Genomic DNA, 21,664 nt, shown 5'->3' on the forward strand with positions numbered 1-21,664 from the left:
TGTGGGCCTTTATGTGTTCGAAAGCAGTATGGTTTTAAAGCAATAATTCTTCGGGCCTATCCGGCTCTATTAAAGGAATGCGCAGAGCTGCTGACCTTGTTACTTTGTCTCCAGGGATACGAGGTTGTAAAGGAGGCGCTGTTGCCTCAATGTTTACAAGAGGTTTGCTTTAACGCCAACTAATTTCAGATCGATTGCCACCAGAAAGACTTCGCGCGCTTGTCGGTAAAACTAATCACGTTTTTAGTTATAAACCTGGAAAAGGTTTGAGACCGAGCACTTGCATATAAGACGTCTGTGGAATTTAAAATGAATCTGAAATCGAAAAACCGCGGGGATATTGAGAATCAATGGCAGATAGTTGGAAGTGAATGCAGAGAATCGCCATCTGACGGGACGCGCATCGATGCAACAGAAACCAGATTCAGCGCTTGGACGCCCATTACAAACAAAGCGTGTAACCATCAGGTCGGAGGGAAAAACTGATTTTAAAATAAAATGTTAGTGATTGATTTTAACTGCAATTAATCGGATTCAAAATCCTTTTACAGCTTTTTCAGGAAAGAACAACTCTTATTCTGCACTGGTTTGACCTCTGGACAGACAGACAAAGAAAGGAATTTATTCTTCGGCTTTTGAGGAGATGCTCCAAAACACAGCTCAAGTAAATTCCTAACACTTCTTGAAGTTGACACGTTTTTAACGTACTTACAATTTTCATGGTGGGATTATTGATGAGAGTACACTTTCTTTGAGAAAAAGGGATAGGTTCCAGGACTAGGATTGAGTTAAATTGGGAGATGTTAAAGGTCCAATGTGTAATTTTTGGGAAGATCTATTGACAGAAATGCAATATATTATACATAACTATGTCTTCAGATGTGTTGCTAGACCTTGCATAATGAGGCGTTATGTTTTATTACCTTAAAATTTGCTATTTTTATATATAATAAATTCAATGCATCCATGCTTAAGCAGAACAACAATTTACATTTTACTGTAGCATTTTTTATTATTAAGTATCCCCAAAACATACTAAAATTCAGACAAAATATTTTACATAATAAAAATATTTTACAGCTCACATATAAATAAACTCATCTGTGCAACTGAATTACAACTGTGTAAACATTTAGAATTTATCGATGACGATCAAAGTATTGCATTACATGCTGTAAAGTTTAATCGTAATATTGCCAAAATCCAATTTTAGCAGTATGAGTAAAAAAACATACGCTCTAAAAACTGAAAGCGTTTACTATACAATCTTGGATTCACACTTGAACACACCAAAATGAATAATATTTAAGCAAATACTTACCACGTTAGTGAAGGTAGGGATGGGTTTTGCGTTTTGTTTTAAAATGAGGCCATCAGCAAACCCAGATTCCACCCGTTTCAAATTCACAAAGCTCTCAAAATTTAAAAAGTTCCTTACAAACGTATTTTCCGCTTGTGTCTGAAGACCACTGCCGCCTGGGCCCAAACTTAAGCTTTGGTCGCACCATGGAAACGATCACCTTCGACCCATGTATCTGAATGACAATGTCCTGGAAGACCGAAGTGATGCATTCTAATGCATTGTAATACCGGACTTATCTCATATGCATAGAAAGGTGCAGGGATTGGTTTCAACTAACGATTACCTATGAATAAATGCAGAGGAGTGGATGAAGCCAAAAATTGAAATTTTCACGTATTGATATATTGTATGAGTGCTTTTAATGTTTTCATGAATGTGCAATCAGCATGTCTGTTAACATCTCAAAAAACGTGCCAAGGGGTTTCATGACTCTTCAAGTCTTTGTCAGAAGAACTGCTTTTTTAGTTGTTCTTTCTCCTGCACTTTCTCCTGTGGCATTTTCAACTGCAATGCTCCCATACCTCTGTCTGGCAAACCTCATCCGGCAGCTTCTATTCCTGCAGCACAGATACACTTAGATTTACATTTCAAATTTAGTCATTCAGCAGAAGCTTTTATCCAAAGCGATTTACAGAGAGTTTAGGGAGCAATACAGCGATATGTCATACAGAAGCAATAATACAATAGGTGCTATTACCAAGTTACTAGTTAAAACAAAAGACAGAACAACACCTGTTGAGAGAAGGAGAAATGGTTAGTTTTTTTCATTTGTCTGTCAAGTATTCACAGAAGAGATGGGTTTTAAGTAGATTTTTGAATGTTGTGAGAGATGTGTTTGCCGGACTGAAGCCCAACGTGTAACCTTTCCTAAAATGTTACAACGTGTCAGCTCAACGCGACCCTACGGGGACCGCAAGCACTGTGATTGGTCTGTTTGAACACCTTCCACAGGTCAAATAACTCTGCGATAGCATCATGTTTACTCAAACACATTTCCTAATGATTTATCAGAGTAAATAATTTGTTCTTCTGTATTTAACATATCAAGCTGCAACAAAAGTGACCGATTACATGCCGCTACCACTGCTAATGCTTCTCAAAAGATCTGATTCTTCTTCGACTCGTCTTGGTTATACATGCAACACACGCTTGGGCACTGATGACTAGTGGTCAGCTGTGGCCTAATTAGAGCGTTGGGCATGTGATCAGAAGGTTGCCGGTTCTAATCTCAGTGCCAGCAGGTCATGACTGAAGGGCCCTTGAGCAAGGCACCTTACCCCTGATTGCTCTGCAGTAATGTGCCACTGTATAAAACTACTTGTAAGTCGCTTTGGATAAAAGCGTCTGCCAAATGAATAAATGTAAATGGTCATTGGCTGTCAACGTGTACAACGACGCAGAAGTGTTAATGAAAACCGACACGTCGCCTACAGCATAGAGGCTACGGCGTAGGTCCGACGCTCAAGTAAAAACAGGGCTTTAGTTGGGAAGAATGTTCCACCAGGAAGCTTGGAATGAAGTCTAAAGTAAAGCTAGCTAGGACATATCTTTTTGTAAATTATACACACGTAAACATCCAGGGAACTCATCCACAACATGTTCATTGTAGTGAACAAGTTTCTTCTGACTATAAAAAGTTAAGAAAGAAATGCTTTCTTTTAGAAACCTCAGACTGAAAGACTCTTTGGGGAACCAAAAGCATATTCTTTTAAAATTGCAATGAAGAATTCTTTTAGCACCTTTCATAAGAGTGTCAACAACGGTGGATCAGAAAAAAGAAAACAACAAACACAGATTTTGCCCAGATTTTCAGTCAGGACTTGTTGCAGGAAGTCTGTGCCGGTCTGCAGATTTGATCAGTTAGTGTGTTTCTATCTGAAACTTTCAGAAGTTGCGCATGTATGGAAGAATGAAATACTTTAATTCTCCATTCACCGTGACCAGTTAATGAGCATAACACGTACTTATGAAAGTGAAACTGAAAGCACACAAATGCACATTTGGTAGTGTCTTTTTGAGCAATCTATTCACAATGGGGGATGCGAGGGTCTCCATAAATTCCACAGTGCAATGGGAATAACATTCTCACAGTTTCTCTTTCATTCACATGCACATCCTGTCTAATTTTTTCTCGCTAATACTGTAACTGAAGCATCACAGCACAAATGTAATAGACGTGACATTTGGAATAAGTAGATGGGGTTTGTTTAACTGTTATGCTAGACTGGAATTAGTGGTGGAAGGAAGTAGGTCCCCATTTCCATTAAAAATGTAGACACTTTTTTTAGATTTATCCGTCAAACTGTTGTATAAACGCAATATCGTTCTCGATGTCGTGCGATAGGGCTCTAGCTGTGATTAGGCCGGCCTCCACCCCGTCAGCCGTGTACCTTATTGCTTTTATAACAAAGTTATTGTACCTTATTCAAGTACCTTATTGCTTTTATAACAAAGTTATTGTTTGGACAGTCTATTGTTTAGACTGTTGGACAGTACAATTATTGTAGCCAAAAGATATGTATCAATGCAGCTTTTATCAAGTAAAATCACTTAAAAGGATCCTCACAGAATAGAGTGCCTGTAGATTATTTCTGATAACAACCTAAATAAACCGAGAAGATCCGTTACTTGGCTGAACTTGTCTTTCCAATATTATACCAAGCTTAAACGCTAGATGTCAATGTACCATACGCTTTCTTTAAATGCGACCAAACTACAGTACCCATTCAACAAATTGTTTTTTAATAATATGAACATACAATAAAATTCAACAAATAGTTAATTTAATACAATTATCATCCAATAAAATAATACTATAAATTTATATTAACATAAATTTAATTAAGTATAAATAGTTATATTAATAGACACTAGCTTAAAGTGAATGAAAACATTTTAAAAAGTGTTCAGAGGCTTTCTTATCATTTATTATAATTACATAGAAATGGTTGCCATAAAAGTAAATCGAACTCGACCCGTATGAGGAGGAAACCCACGACCCTGCGACCTTGACGTTATTAGCACCATGCTCTAACCAACTGAGCTAACTGGACATGTGTACATGAAACCTGTTTGTGTGGGCACACTAACCACAAGTCTAGTGATGTCGACACGGGCGATTTTTTTATATCGTTTTAAAACATGTTAATTACTGATAGTGATAAGTAAAAGTAGTGATGTATAAAATTAAGTTGTTCACCATTAGAAGCATAATAAATCTTAATATTTGACTACGAAAAATATGGGGTCCTCCCCACCCAACTTACAGTTCAGACCCCACTTCTAACTCTGAGTGAGTTCCTGGGGTGAGCGTACTGGAGACCTTGCCCGTCTTGTGTACTACAAGCGTACAGCTCGTCAATGGCACAATAATGACAAAGGTATTTCTGGGGAAATTATTTAGAATATATTAGCTTACTATTGTTTTCTATAATGGCTTTAAATAGTATTTTAACCAGTGGAGGCTGGTGCTAAAAATATTTTGGGGCCGCAAACATACCGAAAATCCAACTGTCAATAATGCAAGACTATAAATAGCCATTAATCAGGTGATGTATCATTATTACAGCCAATGTTAATCAGTGAATTTGAATTGAATATGGGTTTATTATCAGTAATTATCCTTTCTTTCTGACTTGCAAATTTCTCAATGATCTTCTGGTTAAAGTCAATTATCTCAGTCACCATTGTCTTCTCCATTGACAGCATGGCCAATGCATTTAGCCTCTCCTGGGTCATGCCATTTCTCAGAGAAATACCTCTCAGCCTCTGCTGTGGTCATGGGTGTGATGATGAGGATCTTTAGGAGAGTGACAGTCTCTGATAGGACTTCTTCAAGATTGTTCTCCTTAAACAGCTGCAGTAGGTCCAGAGCACCACGACAGGTTCTAAACTCTTCCTTGCAGTAGATCTGACTAAGCTCTATCTTTAGCTTACTCCCATTGAGCACTGGATAGGCCTTCAAAGTCCTACTCAGTGCATCTTCAGGAAACGCAACTGTGTAATGTTCAAAACTGTCTGCTTGCAGCAATGTGGCACTAAGGAGGTGGCTTGTGAAGCGGAACCGTTCCATGGTGTTTTAGAGTATGGTGTAACAGACCTGTAGAGTGAAGGACAAAAACAAAAATAATGTAGTGATGACAAAATGTCAATTTTAACTGCAACATTTAAAATGATCAATGATTAAGTTATAGAGAGACAGAGACCAGTTTCAGTGTTTGAATCCCTGATTTATCCAAACTTCATACAAATGGACTAGGCAAACATATCAAGTTTCATGAACTTCTGATGCTTAGGGCGCTTATACATTTTCTTAATCCTTAAGAAGTTGCTTTGACTAATAACAATAATAATGATAACAAATACAAAAGGAGGAATACAGCTGCTACCTTATCTTCTGTATGTCCTGCTGGAACTGCTAGATGCTCCCTTTAATGTGGACTGAATCTATGTCCTTCTTCTGGAGTTTAGCATAGAGGATTTCCAAGTGTGGCATGATGTTGTGGAAAAGTTGCAAAAATGTTTTAAATCCTGATCCTCCAGCAGTATGGCAATACTGCCTCTCTGGTGGTAACAGGGTCAAAGTCAGAGTCTTGAAAAGAATTAGAATTTCTAACTTTTAAAAAAATTCTAACTTTGGGTATGTGAGAAGTGTCCTTTTGCATTATTAGATTGAGTTGATGCGTATAGCAGTGGATGTAATGGGCATTTGGGTACACATCTTGAATATTCCTTTGAACACCTGCAGTGGCACACCTCATCACGCTTGCTCCATCATACGCTCTTTTTACTTTTTTGATCCTCTGGAAGGATGACAGTAAGATGCTCTTTTAGTGCTGTAGCGATGGAATCAGCTGTAGTTGAATGCAGGCAATATCGGTGGTCTCGTCGTCCTGGATTGATAGAAAATCGTTGCTTTGTGCTATTTGGATTTTGTATAAGACAACGTACAGTCCAACAGCTCGTTCTGTACGGTTTTCGAAGTTCCCTTAAACACAGTGGCGTTCTCGAGGTGCTCTTTCAAAACTCCATCAAGAGACGCAAAATACAGTTTTGATTTCTTAATAAATAATAATATGACTAACGGTGGAATAGTACAAATCAATTATTTTATTTCGTTATTAATTTGCGATATATATTTAACTTATTGTTGGCATATTAAAGTAGCTTTCTTCTCTGGGGAACTTTAAGGGGCCGGCCCCAGCGCCCCATTGACCGGCCGCCACTGATTTTAACAGTTTATTTTTAGGGGATTTTACACCTTTATTGGGACAGGACAACTATGGGCAGCAGGTTTGGCAAAGGACTTTTGAGACAGGGAATCGAATTTGGGTCCCTGTGAGTGCACTACACACTAACCACATGGTTAATGGGACCAACATGAGGGATTCTTTTGAAAATGTTTGTTTTTAAAAATGAATTTATGTTAGGGATTAGAGAAACCAGTGAAAATAGTGATGTGTAACTCAAGATGTTCACCATTAGATGCATAATATTATGAAAATATGGGGTCCTCCCTGTTTCCCACCCACCACCTTACAGTTCAGACCCCACTTCTAACTCTGAGAGAGTTCCTGGGGTGAGCGTACTGGAGACTTTGCCCGTCTTTTATTCAGAGCGTGCAGCTCAGACGGGACGATCCTCTTGTAGCCCCGCCCAAGACGCTGCAACCAGAGTTAGGAAACAAAAGAGATCTAATGGTGAACACCTAAGGCTTAGATGTCTTGCTCAATGGCACAATAATGACAAAACCTATTCCAACAGATTAATTTTATAATAAATTAGTGTACTATTGTTTCCTATCATGCTTTTATATGAGGGATTATTTTTCTATGTTAAATCTTTAAGGGCTTTTTACACATTTCTTGATACAGGACAGTACAGAGCTGAAAGGAAAGCATTGGGCAGAGAGATAGGGGAGAACGTTTGGCAAAGGACATCAAGACAGGTATAAGGTTCGAGTAGCAGTGAGTGCACTGGCACTATATGTGGACACACTAACCACAGGCCTAACAGAGCAAACATGTGAATTCATGTTAGTGATTTCACCAGTGAAAATAGTGATGTGAAAACTCAAGATGTTCACCATTAGATGCATAATATTATGAAAATATGGGGTCCTCCCTGTTTCCCACCCACCACCTTACAGTTCAGACCCCACTTCTAACTCTGAGAGAGTTCCTGGGGTGAGCGTACTGGAGACTTTGCCCGTCTTTTATTCAGAGCGTGCAGCTCAGACGGGACGATCCTCTTGTAGCCCCGCCCAAGACGCTGCAACCAGAGTTAGGAAACAAAAGAGATCTAATAGTGAACACCATGGCCCATTGTAAGGGTTGTTGGTACAAATGGGGGCATTTCCATACCAGTAATAGTAACTCACAAGTCGGCTGTAATGATAATTCACTTAATTTGGCCTATACCTGTACACACACAACACGGTTAGCACAAAATACAGTTCGCAACCGTGGTTGTGCAAAAACCAAGGTCAGTTGTGGCCTGGGGGTTAGAACGTTGGGCTTGTGATCAGAAGGTAGCAGGTTCAAATCTCAGTGCCAGCAGGTCATGACTGAAGGGCCCTTGAGCAAGGCACCTTACCCCTGATTGCCCTGCAGTAATGTGTCACTGTAAAAAACTACTTGTAAGTCGCTTTGGATAAAAGCGTCTGCCAAATGAGTAAATGTAAATGTAAAAACATGATTAGGTACTGCGCTTTTAAACATTTTCGTAAAGATTATAAAATTAAGTGGTCACCGAAACCAAATGACTATGGGCGCCACTAACACGTTTAACATTATATTACATTATATTGATCTAAACTCGACTTTAAAATACATACAGAGCTGACGCGGCATTAATGTAGGTTAACGTTACTCGAGTATACCACATAAACGAGACACACGACGATTTAACGAATATTCCGACATAAATGACACAAAGTCGAGGTAAAACTGACTTACTTTGCAATTCTTCATCCCGAGTCTTCACCGCTTGCGTGTTTATCCACATCTGGCTCTTGAGATTGAACAGAAAGTTCTCCGTGATGTCATAAACGGCAAAGCGTTGTTTTGGTCTCATCAGATTCCACTAAACCTTAAAGGGGTCACATGACACGGCTAAAATGAATGTTATCGCTCGTTTGAGATGTAACGCGATGTGTAAACACGATTTAATGTTGAAAAACGCTGTATTTTCCACATACCGTTCATGTTTGTATCTTCTCTGCCCCGACTCTTTAAAACGCGCGGATAATATTTTTCAAATCTCATCGCTCTGAAAAGCGAGGTGTGCGGTGATTGGCCAGTTCACCAGGGCGTAGTGATTGGTCGAATACTGCAAGCGTGTGACGGAAATGTAACGCCTCTTACCATATTTGGAACATCAGGTTCCATAGCAATTGTACTGAGAGAGGTACGCACACCTTACGTGCGCAGTCGAGTCACCACGAACTGACGCAGATTTGTGATGGAGGCGATTCAGGCAGGCCTCGGGAAGTCTTGGCTTTTAGATTGAATGCATCTTTTGTTCCGACACTTATAATATATGCATGGGCAACTTATAACACAGAAAAGACGCATTCGCGGTAGGCTATATGACCACTGTTTCCTCTAAACAGGACCATGCGCGGGTACACAAATCGACAAAACACCACAGGGTCCATTGCAAATATTGCACTTTAGGAGATTGGTTTGATTTGCCTAAATATACACTTTTGTTTAATTTCATCATACGTTTATGGACAATAATAATAAAAAGCTTTTGTCACTGAATGAAATGTGGACGATTTATTTCAACGCTTTTCATATTTATAAACACCAGTTTATTATTGTGGCACTGTTATTTTATACTATAGACCAGTGGTCTCCAACGTGGTGCCCGTGGGCACCTGGTAGCCCGCATGAACTCTGTAAGGTGCCCGCTAAACACAGGGCTCACCAATAATGCTCAAGACAGCAGACAAATCTGTGACTATACCGATCAGCCAAGTGCTACACCGTCATGAAAGTTTATTATTAGCAAGTGTTATAAACTTTAATATCTGAAAGAAAACTGAATTTGGTTCTGTGAGCGTAAAAATAAGGCATCACATGTTTAAAGTTTGAAAGTATGTTATCAACAAGTAGCCCTCTAGAGGATTTTAGATATCTTGGTAGCCCTCGCTTACAAAAAGGTTGGAGACCCCTGCTGTAGACGTTGCCACTGAAACCAAGATATGAATGTGTATAGTATCATAGTATGTGTGACACACAAACCATGCTACTATACACATTAATGTATGATAACTAAAGTACAAAATAAGATCTAGGTGTCTTAATATCTTATTTTGTTTTGTACTTTAGTTCTCTTTCTTGGTACTTATTAGCCTCTTTTATGTAGGCTACAGTTAAGTTTGTGTCTTGTTTATGTTTTTTTATTCCTTTTTTATCATTAACATCTTAAAACAAACAGGCATAAATCCAACAAAACATTGATAAATTAAGAACTAAATACATCTAAGGAGCACAGTAATCCAATATAGATATGTATTTGTACATCTGACAATCTACAACGTTTTGAGGCATATATTAAATATTAAACAAGTTTGAATTTTTAAATGCAACATAATGTGTTTGTAATTTATGCAAATATAACGTAGCTACAATCAATATATGTTGTTTTGTGTAGCATCTGAATCCTGGAAAACAGTCCCAGACTAAAGTTAATAAGTCTTAATTGTAAATAACTTCCCTCCTTTTCAATAACAGGTGATTTGTGAAAAATACCTTTTCAACCAGATTATTATTATATAATACTATTACCAAAATTATATATATATGGAACACCCTTCACAGATATTAGACATTAAACATTTTACAGTCAATATCTATTGGGTCAGTTAATTGTGTTTACAATTCCAGGTTCACCAGTGATTGTTTAACAGAAGCCGTTCCCATCACTCGGCTGGACTTTACGGCTGTGCTACCCCGTTTCCTTTCTCTGTACATCATGTCCTTTCTCAGCCCACGAGACATCTGTGCTGCAGCACAGGTGAGCTGGCACTGGAGGTTTCTGGCTGAGCAGGTAATCATGTGAAGCCTCTTCAATTAAATACGCAACTACTAAAACATTTCTTTTTTGTCTATAAATGTTCTTAAATGTATTGTATGTGATTATCCAGGACTGTCTGTGGTTTCCCAAGTGCATACGCCTGGGCTGGTTTCTTCGCTACTGTCCATCAGATCATGAGTATGGAGCCTGGAAAAGACATTACGTGGCCTGTGCCGCCAGTTTGGATATTCTGACACCACGGGAGGCAGCAGGTGTCTATGGCACTTTGAATGAGCGTTTGACTGCACCAGAGGAGCAGGAGGAGAGATGGAGAGAGCTCATGATTAAACAAACAATCAGAGACAAGATAGCAGAACATAAAAGTGAGTCCAAGGCTGAACAACATGTTTTCTTGAAGATCAGATATGTATGTGTAGCGAAAAATTTAAATGGAAGTTGTGTGATAATTTGAGCTATTGCTAATAGCTAATATTTGATATGGATAATATAGTTAATGTTTATATATTTACTATTAACGATTTATAAGTGAATATGCAAATAAATATTTGGCTAATATTAGATATTCTTCACTTCTCATTGTTCTACAGAGGCTGTTCTGAAGACGAGAAGGGCATGGATAAACACCAGTAAATTGGGCACATCATTTACTGGAAGCATTCACAATCAACCATTGACTCTGACTGCTGCTCTCGTTCATTTAGGGGTGAGACCCTGACAGAAGAAAGTTGATGTAACTATACGAAAATGAATGAAATAGAAAACCTTAGCTTGCAATAATTACTTTTTTTTCTTTATTTGTTTTTAGGACAAGTGTTCTTTGAAAAACTCATTTCCCAATGTTGAAACCATAAAATCACAGGGTGGTTTGACCATAAGCAGAACTCTTGAGAACAGATATGCTTCCAGTTTGGTAAAAACTATGAGGTCAGTTAAACAGGATTAACATTGAGTTCATGCGTAGCCCAAATATATTTGCAACCTTGTGTCATATTATATAGTGACTGGTGTTCTTGCAGTTTACCATTCAACCAGCCAGTCAGGTCCACCTACTGTCCTCTTCCTCACTTCCTGCTTGTGTCATCCAAAGTTCCTGGATATGAAGTAAGACATCACAAAAGTTTAATTTCTCGAATGATAAGTTCTTCAATAGCTAAAAATGTTCAATTGTATATTTCTAGCTGCTTCTGGCTGCAGTACACGCATCTGTGGTGGTTTTGCCTTATGACTCACAAGGAATGACCTTGGAGGCTTTGCTTTCTCTGGCAGAAAGAGCTATCCAGGGCAGAATGCTACAAAGTGTTGGTATTCTGGCAGAAGGAAGCACAGACGAGGTCATCCTTACACAAGGTAAAATGTTGTTAGAACATTGTTACAACTAATAAACTATTAAATGTTTTTAAATTGTACTTAAATGTTACTTGGGAAAAACTTAAACTAAACCCCCAAAAATATTACTTACAATATATAACTTACAACTGAATTAAAACTAAAACTGAATTTAAAATGATCTTATATAGCAATATAATAAATAATAACATTACAAAATGCATAAAAGTGCTAAAAAGAACTAAATTGAACATTAAAAACTAAACATGTCAAATAAAAGCTAATTCAAAATCTTATTAACTACAGTAAAACTGAAAAAACATAATAATAAATATGTAGGTGATCCCATTCTACAGACGCATGTGGTAATGTTTTATTTAACAATATCAGTGATGTTGCACTAAATATCAGCATTGCTATTGTTTCTGCCATGCCAACAAGTTAGTGGACGGAAGCTGTGGAATTAAAAATGTTGTCTTTGTAACTAGCCACAATTCGGGTACATTGTTTCTTATCTTATTCTGTCTGATATTTGAGCTGTGTTTTGACTTGCATAACCTTATATGTTTTGCTTATAGTCAATGTTTTATTGTACAGCTGCTTTGTAACAAGGAAAATTGTTTTATATAAATAAAGCTGACTTGACTTGACTTATCCACAGGACTGAGTATTACTGAAAAGACAGTGCAAATGCCACGTGTCAGAGAGTTTTGGGAGAAGCTGTGTGGTTGGGTAGTTACTGCTTCAGAAGGTGGGAGTCTAAACATCTTTGCGCCCCTGGCGTCTTCTGGTAAATTTGCAACACTGGCTTTATATTAAACTAGTAATACTGTAGACATAGAGTATTTTTCTGTATTGATTGTTCAGTTGGAGGGATGGATCTGATGAGGAAGTTATCCTCCATGACTGGTCTGAATGTCAGAGCCCCCACTGGGACGTGTACTGGCTCCTTCCAGCACAGTAAGTTTCAGAAAAGTCGGAAAATGTTCTTTAATTTAATGACGAACAAAATGGTTGTTTGTGTTTTTGCACTAGTTCTCAGTGAGTGGTCTGGATCTAGTGACTTTCCTCCATTGATGTACCTGCATGAAGCTCTTCTTCTGAGCTGGTGCCGGCAGGCTGAATGGATAGAGGAAGCTTGCAAAGAACTGCGGAAACACCTTGAGCCACAGCTGCACTTTCTGTGTCAAAAGATCAAGGGCCGTATCCTGGGTAAGTGATCTGCCTTCATGCTAATAACGTTAGATTTTACATTAATATGCATTATGCAATTATAGTACTGCATGGTCAGAAAAAAGTGTTTAACTTAAGTTTTTGTATCATGCGTCCGATACAGGTTTGTTCCTCTGGGATCATATTAAGATGCCCGTCATCTCCATTAAATCTGAAATCATGGAATGCTTGCTTCAGGGACTAGTAGCATTGATGAACGAGACCCCAGTAAGCAAGAAATATTTTGTAAGTTATTACAAGACATTTTTTCATGTAACCCGCTAAATAAATATATTTTAGGATGATGCTGTAGACTTCTTGGGACGCTTTTTACTAAAGAAATCGATCAAGGATGGTCTGAAAGAAACAGAAATCACTTCCACTAACATCATTAATCCCATCCCAGAGTTTTCAAAGGTAGGAGTTTCTGTTTTAAATCATTTTGTTTTGTTTTACTATATACGTACTGGGCTTTTAAACGCCTGTCTTTTTATCTCAAGGGCTTTATAAGTGATGCAGACAGACGCGGTGGCGTGTGCAAGGAGCTTTCGGATAGCGAGAGAACTTATGTGAGGCAACTTCAAGCAGTAGCCACAGTTTACTACACTCCTCTCAGAGCTGCTCTGGACTCCAATCGAGCCATTATCAGCTCTGTCAGTCTCATCACAATCTTCTGTCCCCTACTGGACATTTTGGAGGCAAACAAGTAAAACACTTGACATTGTGCTTGAAAAGATTACATGGCCATTTTCTCATGTTTTTTTTACATTAAAAATGGTTCTTGTAGTCTATTTCTGATAGAACTTCAGGAGAGATTGCAGGAATGGGGTCCATTGCAGTGTGTGGGTGATGTTTGTGTCAAATTCTGCACCAAGCTACGGGCCTACACAAACTTTTTTAACAACTACCCGACCATTCTGAAAACTATAGACAAGGTAGGTCCTGTGTCACCCTTAAATCTGAATCCATATTATCTTGCATATTACATAGCTATTCCCCACTTAAATAATTAAAAACAAAATATATAGTTAAGATTATGAAATATCAATTGAATTGTTATTGTGTTATGTGAAAAATTGTGTCAGAGTGGTGCAATTGCTCTTTTCTGGGCTTTGTAAAATTTTTAGAGGGCATAATGTTATGAATGCTTTCTAGTGCAGAGAGACACATCCTGTATTCCGTGCGTTTCTGAAAAGACACGACTGGAGTGTTGCAACCAGAATGCAGAGGTAAACATTTTACAGTTAGCACGGTTTTTCTGCCTTTGCTGACAAATTTTGAGCAGTCGTAACCAAGAGGTCTTGACTGTGCAGTCTTCAGGAGCTGTTTCTTGCACCGTCTGCACGAGTAGAGGAATATGGGACTTTGCTTCAGGCTTTAGCTCTACACACACCGCCCGAGCACCCTGACTACACAATGTTATCATCCGCCTCCAACACAATCATGACATACAGGAACTTCATCCACAAGGTGTGTCCTGAGATCAGTGCCTAATATTATTGTCGCCGCATTAATATGAACATATTTGCGTTTCAAACTCCGAGGTTTAACAAAACATAAACATTTAGTAATTTTTTTTACCCTGAAACCTGTATATGACTCTTACTTTTGGGGAAACCAAAATAAGATATTTTGAGAAATGTCTCCGTGGTTACTATCCATATATTGGAAATGAATGGGGTCTAGTGTTGTTTGGTTACCGGCCTTTTTCAAAAGGTCATCTTTTGTGTTCTGCAAAAGAAAGAAAGTCATACATTTTTGAATTGACAAGAGCATGTGAAAACGATGACAGGATTTTAATTTTTTTGTGAACCGTCCCTTTAAATGTCTCAGCGCGGACTATTACACCATCAAAATGTAATGTAACACCAATTTTGTTTTGTCACTTACAGTTGAAAACAAGTTTGAATCAAGACCTTAAAATCTTAGAGGCACAGAATACAATTCAAAGCTGCCCGGTAAGTTGACTAATGGCTGGAATACACTGCAATACTTTTAAAATCTGAACAGATTTTTTTTTTCATATACATGGAGACTTTTTGAAAGTTTCATATAGAAACACACTAACTGATCAAATCTGCAGACCGGCACAGATTTTCTGCAACAAGTCCAGACTGAAAATCTGAGCAAAAGTCTGGTAGTGTACTTTAGCCATAAGAACGTGCTTGTCAATCCTGACATAGATCAGATTTTTAATAGACAGTTGGTACAGCACTATATGACATAGCAAAAATTGGAAAATAAACTGTTAATATTACTTTGTTTTAATTAAATGTATCGCATAAAATATAATTTAAGAGATTTATCTCCATTGTTAGTTTTTTCTTAATTCTTGCCATCACACCATAGGACAAATTTGCATATTAGTCTGTCAACTACCCATTTACTGTTATATAAGTACATGTTACTTTCATATATACAAATGATGGTGTTATTAAATATTTATATGGTTACGTTTGTACTATGTGTAGAATTTGTCAGAGGGCAGCAGATATTTGATCATCACTCAGGAGGTGGCATTACTGACCTGCCTAAATGGAGACATCACTTCCTCTCTCAGGTCTACTGTTGACCCAGAATCAAATAAAATATAGACAAACAAAGTGTTCTTTTTCTGTTTTGAAACAATTTTTTTAAACAAACAATAACAATATTGTCTGTTTTGCATGAATAATAATGCATTAATATATGTCTGTATCAATTCAAGGAAGCATATTTACTCAACCAACCACACACAGACACAATAACATGTTTTCATTCTCATTCTTTTCACAGGATGTATGAGCATGTGAGTGACCTGGGATTGTTTCTGTTTAATGACGCTTTAGTGCTGACTGAGAAGATCGTGTCACATGTACCATTTAGTCTGGCGGCGAAAACAACTCACACCTTTCTGGCATCGGTTGCACTGCATTGTCTGAACCTCAAGGACATCACTGATACAAAGTGTACGTGTGGTTATTACTTAACAATTTAATGCACATATATATTTGAGCAAAAAACGTTTGAACTCCTCCCTAATCTCTTTAGATGTCCAGAACGCTTTTCAGCTGGAGAGCCCAAAGCGCCAATGGATTTGTGCTACAGACAGAGAAGAGAAGAACAAGCTGATGTCTGCCTTATGCAGTGCTATAAATGCTGCTATAACACGTAACTAAAAGTGCACATGACAGACATTATTTACCTTGGGAAATAAATGGAAATTACGCTGTGTAATGCTTTTGATTGTAACCGAGGAATTCATTTGAATATTAAACTTAATATTTTAAAAAATAAAATATAGGAATAAACTCTGACAGTTGTAAACGAAGCCATTTCAATGTTTTTAATTATACAATTTGCATTTTTAGTATAAAAGTATTTATCAAATACACTGATTTAAAAAAATCTTGGATGGAGCTGATACGTGAGAACATGTTATATATCGATGGGACTTTCAAAGACTTCATACAAAAATACAAAGGAAATTAACAGACAGTGATACCTAGTCAAGTTACATGGTTACACAAAGTCGAAGATTAAATTCTTGGAGAACTAAAGAACATTTTGTCATATATTGTAAAAGGTGTTTAGTTCACTGTATGTTTTCATACATTCTCTGTTGCTGTAGTGTGCAAAAGTTAAACAGCACCAGTATTTTTCTTGTATTCTTGTATTTGAAGAGAACACAAAATATTTTAATATGACCTCTTATTAAGGCAAACAAAAAAGCTGTGAACAAACTGTTAAGTAACTTTCAAAAAGTTAATATCATATTCCCTATAACAATTATCATATAAATGAAAATCATTTTTTATCCATTCAATACCCCAAACAAAAACAAAGAAATCCTATAAACCAGTAACAAATGAGGTAAGATATCATAACTTAAAAGTGCCAAAATCAACCAAATCAATAAACAAGTAATTCTATACCATTCCTTCAATGATTAAACGCAATAAACGTTTACACTAAAATAAACTAAAAGAAATTTAAAAAGTAGTTTTGCACAAATAAGAAATATGTTTGTAGTCAACTGAGCTAACTGGACACGTGTTTACATGAAACCTGTTTGTGTGGGCACACTAACCACAAGTCTAGTGATGTCGACATGGGCGATTTTTTTATATCGTTTTAAAACATGTTAATTACTGATAGTGATAAGTAAAAGTAGTGATGTATAAAATTAAGTTGTTCACCATTAGAAGCATAATAAATCTTAATATTTGACTACAAAAAAATGGGGTCCTCCCCACCAACTTACAGTTCAGACCCCACTTCTAACTCTGAGTGAGTTCCTGGGGTGAGCGTACTGGAGACCTTGCCCGTCTTGTGTACTACAAGCGTACAGCTCGTCAATGGCACAATAATGACAAAGGTATTTCTGGGGAAATTATTTAGAATATATTAGCTTACTATTGTTTTCTATAATGGCTTTAAATAGTATTTTAACCAGTGGAGGCTGGTGCTAAAAATATTTTGGGGCCGCAAACATACCGAAAATCCAACTGTCAATAATGCAAGACTATAAATAGCCATTAATCAGGTGATGTATCATTATTACAGCCAATGTTAATCAGTGAATTTGAATTGAATGTGGGTTTATTATCAGTAACTATCCTTTCTTTCTGACTTGCAAATTTCTCAGTGATCTTCTGGTTAAAGTCAATTATCTCAGTCACCATTGTCTTCTCCATTGACAGCATGGCCAATGCATTTAACCTCTCCTGGGTCATGCCATTTCTCAGAGAAATACCTCTCAGCCTCTGCTGTGGTCATGGGTGTGATGATGAGGATCTTTAGGAGAGTGACAGTCTCTGATAGGACTTCTTCAAGATTGTTCACCTTAAACAGCTGCAGTAGGTCCAGAGCACCACGACAGGTTCTAAACTCTTCCTTGCAGTAGATCTACATTTACATTTACATTTAGTCATTTAGCAGACGCTTTTATCCAAAGCGACTTACAGATGAGGAAACATTGGAAGCAATTATAACAACATAGGCAACGAAAAATACATAAGTGCATCAAACTAGTCCATTAAAGCCTAGCACAGTATAAAAGCTAAGAATAGCGAGGTTAGTAATCTTTTTTTTTTTTTTTTTTTTTTTTTTTTTTTTTTAAAGAAGGAAAGGGAAGAGAATTAGGAAAAACTCAATCAGCAACGTGTTGACGGAAGAGATGCGTTTTTAGGTGTTTTTTAAAGATGGCAACCGAGATCTGACTAAGCTCTATCTTTAGCTTACTCCCATTGAGCACTGGATAGGCCTTCAAAGTCCTACTCAGTGCATCTTCAGGAAACGCAACTGTGTAATGTTCAAAACTGTCTGCTTGCAGCAATGTGGCACTAAGGAGGTGGCTTGTGAAGCGGAACCGTTCCATGGTGTTTTAGAGTATGGTGTAACAGACCTGTAGAGTGAAGGACAAAAACAAAAATAATGTAGTGATGACAAAATGTCAATTTTAACTGCAACATTTAAAATGATCAATGATTAAGTTATAGAGAGACAGAGACCAGTTTCAGTGTTTGAATCCCTGATTTATCCAAACTTCATACAAATGGACTAGGCAAACATATCAAGTTTCATGAACTTCTGATGCTTAGGGCGCTTATACATTTTCTTAATCCTTAAGAAGTTGCTTTGACTAATAACAATAATAATGATAACAAATACAAAAGGAGGAATACAGCTGCTACCTTATCTTATGTATGTCCTGCTGGAACTGCTAGATGCTCCCTTTAATGTGGACTGAATCTATGTCCTTCTTCTGGAGTTTAGCATAGAGGATTTCCAAGTGTGGCATGATGTTGTGGAAAAGTTGCAAAAATGTTTTAAATCCTGATCCTCCAGCAGTATGGCAAAGCCTACTGCCTCTCTGGTGGTAACAGGGTCAAAGTCAGAGTCTTGAAAAGAATTAGAATTTCTAACTTTTAAAAAAATTCTAACTTTGGGTATGTGAGAAGTGTCCTTTTGCATTATTAGATTGAGCTGATGCGTATAGCAGTGGATGTAATGGGCATTTGGGTACACATCTTGAATATTCCTTTGAACACCTGCAGTGGCACACCTCATCACGCTTGCTCCATCATACGCTCTTTTTACTTTTTTGATCCTCTGGAAGGATGACAGTAAGATGCTCTTTTAGTGCTGTAGCGATGGAATCAGCTGTAGTTGAATGCAGGCAATATCGGTGGTCTCGTCGTCCTGGATTGATAGAAAATCGTTGCTTTGTGCTATTTGGATTTTGTATAAGACAACGTACAGTCCAACAGCTCGTTCTGTACGGTTTTCGAAGTTCCCTTAAACACAGTGGCGTTCTCGAGGTGCTCTTTCAAAACTCCATCAAGAGACGCAAAATACAGTTTTGATTTCTTAATAAATAATAATATGACTAACGGTGGAATAGTACAAATCAATTATTTTATTTCGTTATTAATTTGCGATATATATTTAACTTATTGTTGGCATATTAAAGTAGCTTTCTTCTCTGGGGAACTTTAAGGGGCCGGCCCCAGCGCCCCATTGACCGGCCGCCACTGATTTCAACAGTTTATTTTTAGGGGATTTTACACCTTTATTGGGACAGGACAACTATGGGCAGCAGGTTTGGCAAAGGACTTTTGAGACAGGGAATCGAATTTGGGTCGCTGTGAGTGCACTACACACTAACCACATGGTTAATGGGACCAACATGAGGGATTCTTTTGAAAATGTTTGTTTTTAAGAATGAATTTATGTTAGGGATTAGAGAAACCAGTGAAAATAGTGATGTGAAAACTCAAGATGTTCACCATTAGATGCATAATATTATGAAAATATGGGGTCCTCCCTGTTTCCCACCCACCACCTTACAGTTCAGACCCCACTTCTAACTCTGAGAGAGTTCCTGGGGTGAGCGTACTGGAGACTTTGCCCGTCTTTTATTCAGAGTGTGCAGCTCAGACGGGACGATCCTCTTGTAGCCCCGCCCAAGACGCTGCAACCAGAGTTAGGAAACAAAAGAGATCTAATGGTGAACACCTAAGGCTTAGATGTCTTGCTCAATGGCACAATAATAACAAAACCTATTCCAACAGATTCATTTTATAATAAATTAGTGTACTATTGTTTCCTATCATGCTTTTATATGAGGGATTATTTTTCTATGTTAAATCTTTAAGGGCTTTTTACACATTTCTTGAGACAGGACAGTACAGAGCTGAAAGGAAAGCATTGGGCAGAGAGATAGGGGAGAACGTTTGGCAAAGGACATCAAGACAGGTATAAGGTTCGAGTAGCAGTGAGTGCACTGGCACTATGTGTGGACACACTAACCACAGGCCTAACAGAGCAAACATGTGAATTCATGTTAGTGATTTCACCAGTGAAAATAGTGATGTGAAAACTCAAGATGTTCACCATTAGATGCATAATATTATGAAAATATGGGGTCCTCCCTGTTTCCCACCCACCACCTTACAGTTCAGACCCCACTTCTAACTCTGAGAGAGTTCCTGGGGTGAGCGTACTGGAGACTTTGCCCGTCTTTTATTCAGAGCGTGCAGCTCAGACGGGACGATCCTCTTGTAGCCCCGCCCAAGACGCTGCAACCAGAGTTAGGAAACAAAAGAGATCTAATAGTGAACACCATGGCCCATTGTAAGGGTTGTTGGTACAAATGGGGGCATTTCCATACCAGTAATAGTAACTCACAAGTCGGCTGTAATGATAATTCACTTAATTTGGCCTATACCTGTACACACACAACACGGTTAGCACAAAATACAGTTCGCAACCGTGGTTGTGCAAAAACCAAGGTCAGTTGTGGCCTGGCGGTTAGAACGTTGGGCTTGTGATCAGAAGGTAGCAGGTTCAAATCTCAGTGCCAGCAGGTCATGACTGAAGGGCCCTTGAGCAAGGCACCTTACCCCTGATTGCCCTGCAGTAGTGTGTCACTGTAAAAAACTACTTGTAAGTCGCTTTGGATAAAAGCGTCTGCCAAATGAGTAAATGTAAAAACATGATTAGGTACTGCGCTTTTAAACATTTTCGTAAAGATTATAAAATTAAGTGGTCACCGAAACCAAATGACTATGGGCGCCACTAACACGTTTAACATTATATTACATTATATTGATCTAAACTCAACTTTAATATACATACAGAGCTGACGCGACATTAATGTAGGTTAACGTTACTCGAGTATACCACATAAACGAGACACACGACGATTTAACGAATATTCCGACATAAATGACACAAAGTCGAGGTAAAACTGACTTACTTTGCAATTCTTCATCCCGAGTCTTCACCGCTTGCGTGTTTATCCACATCTGGCTCTTGAGCTTGAACAGAAAGTTCTCCGTGATGTCATAAACGGCAAAGCGTCTCATAAGATTCCACTAAACCTTAAAGGGGTCACATGACACGGCTAAAATGAATGTTATCGCTCGTTTGAGATGTAACGCGATGTGTAAACACGATTTAATGTTCAAAAACGCTGTATTTTCCACATACCGTTCATGTTTGTATCTTCTCTGCCCCGACTCTTTAAAACGCGCGGATAATATTTTTCAAATCTCATCGCTCTGAAAAGCGAGGTGTGCGGTGATTGGCCAGTTCACCAGGGCGTAGTGATTGGTCGAATACTGCAAGCGTGTGACGGAAATGTAACGCCTCTTACCATATTTGGAACATCAGGTTCCATAGCAATTGTACTGAGAGAGGTACGCACACCTTACGTGCGCAGTCGAGTCACCA

At 38.1% G+C, this 21,664-nt stretch overlaps 1 protein-coding gene and 2 long non-coding RNA genes across 6 annotated transcripts; 1 reads left to right on the top strand and 2 right to left on the bottom strand.

The window, feature by feature from the left end:
* The first annotated feature begins 171 nt into the window (after positions 1-171).
* Positions 172-16,165, top strand: LOC306895267 (epithelial cell-transforming sequence 2 oncogene-like). The gene is made up of 21 exons (XM_079458401.1): positions 172-468; positions 552-664; positions 10,258-10,420; positions 10,518-10,770; positions 10,996-11,111; positions 11,214-11,332; positions 11,425-11,509; positions 11,587-11,755; positions 12,396-12,524; positions 12,602-12,694; positions 12,770-12,946; positions 13,071-13,174; positions 13,247-13,363; positions 13,447-13,652; positions 13,734-13,881; positions 14,102-14,175; positions 14,260-14,416; positions 14,839-14,904; positions 15,418-15,506; positions 15,722-15,894; positions 15,977-16,165. The coding sequence occupies exons 1-21, from the start codon at positions 310-312 to the stop codon at positions 16,102-16,104; spliced, it is 2,838 nt and encodes a 945-aa protein (XP_079314527.1). The 5' UTR covers positions 172-309; the 3' UTR covers positions 16,105-16,165.
* On the bottom strand, positions 4,211-8,634 carry LOC306895270. Of its 3 annotated transcripts, none has more exons than XR_013786775.1 (4): positions 8,562-8,634; positions 8,320-8,452; positions 5,752-6,255; positions 4,218-5,462 (listed from the first exon to the last, which is right to left on the bottom strand). It is a non-coding gene; the product is annotated as an uncharacterized lncRNA (long non-coding RNA). The 3 variants fall into 3 exon arrangements; XR_013786776.1 differs by having other exon boundaries at positions 4,221-5,462; positions 5,752-5,926; XR_013786774.1 differs by having other exon boundaries at positions 4,211-5,462; positions 5,752-8,452; positions 8,562-8,633.
* Positions 16,166-16,250: 85 nt separating the features above from the next.
* LOC306895272 lies at positions 16,251-21,494 on the bottom strand. Of its 2 annotated transcripts, XR_013786777.1 has the most exons (4): positions 21,422-21,494; positions 21,189-21,312; positions 18,622-19,129; positions 16,251-18,332 (listed from the first exon to the last, which is right to left on the bottom strand). It is a non-coding gene; the product is annotated as an uncharacterized lncRNA (long non-coding RNA). The 2 variants fall into 2 exon arrangements; XR_013786778.1 differs by having other exon boundaries at positions 16,257-18,332; positions 18,622-21,312.
* Between the last annotated feature and the right edge of the window lie 170 nt (positions 21,495-21,664).

Source organism: Barbatula barbatula (genome assembly GCF_947034865.1).
Source record: "Barbatula barbatula genome assembly, chromosome: 6".
Classification (NCBI taxonomy): Eukaryota; Metazoa; Chordata; class Actinopteri; order Cypriniformes; family Nemacheilidae; genus Barbatula; species Barbatula barbatula.

Excerpts from the sequence above, each read along its gene's own strand:
- LOC306895267 (XM_079458401.1), top strand. The coding sequence starts at position 310 with ATGAATCTGAAATCGAAAAACCGCGGGGATATTGAGAATCAATGGCAG. Across the intron at positions 10,421-10,517 it reads GGAGGTTTCTGGCTGAGCAG|GACTGTCTGTGGTTTCCCAA; the intron begins GTAATCATGTGA and ends GTGATTATCCAG. Across the intron at positions 13,882-14,101 it reads TTCTGAAAACTATAGACAAG|TGCAGAGAGACACATCCTGT; the intron begins GTAGGTCCTGTG and ends AATGCTTTCTAG.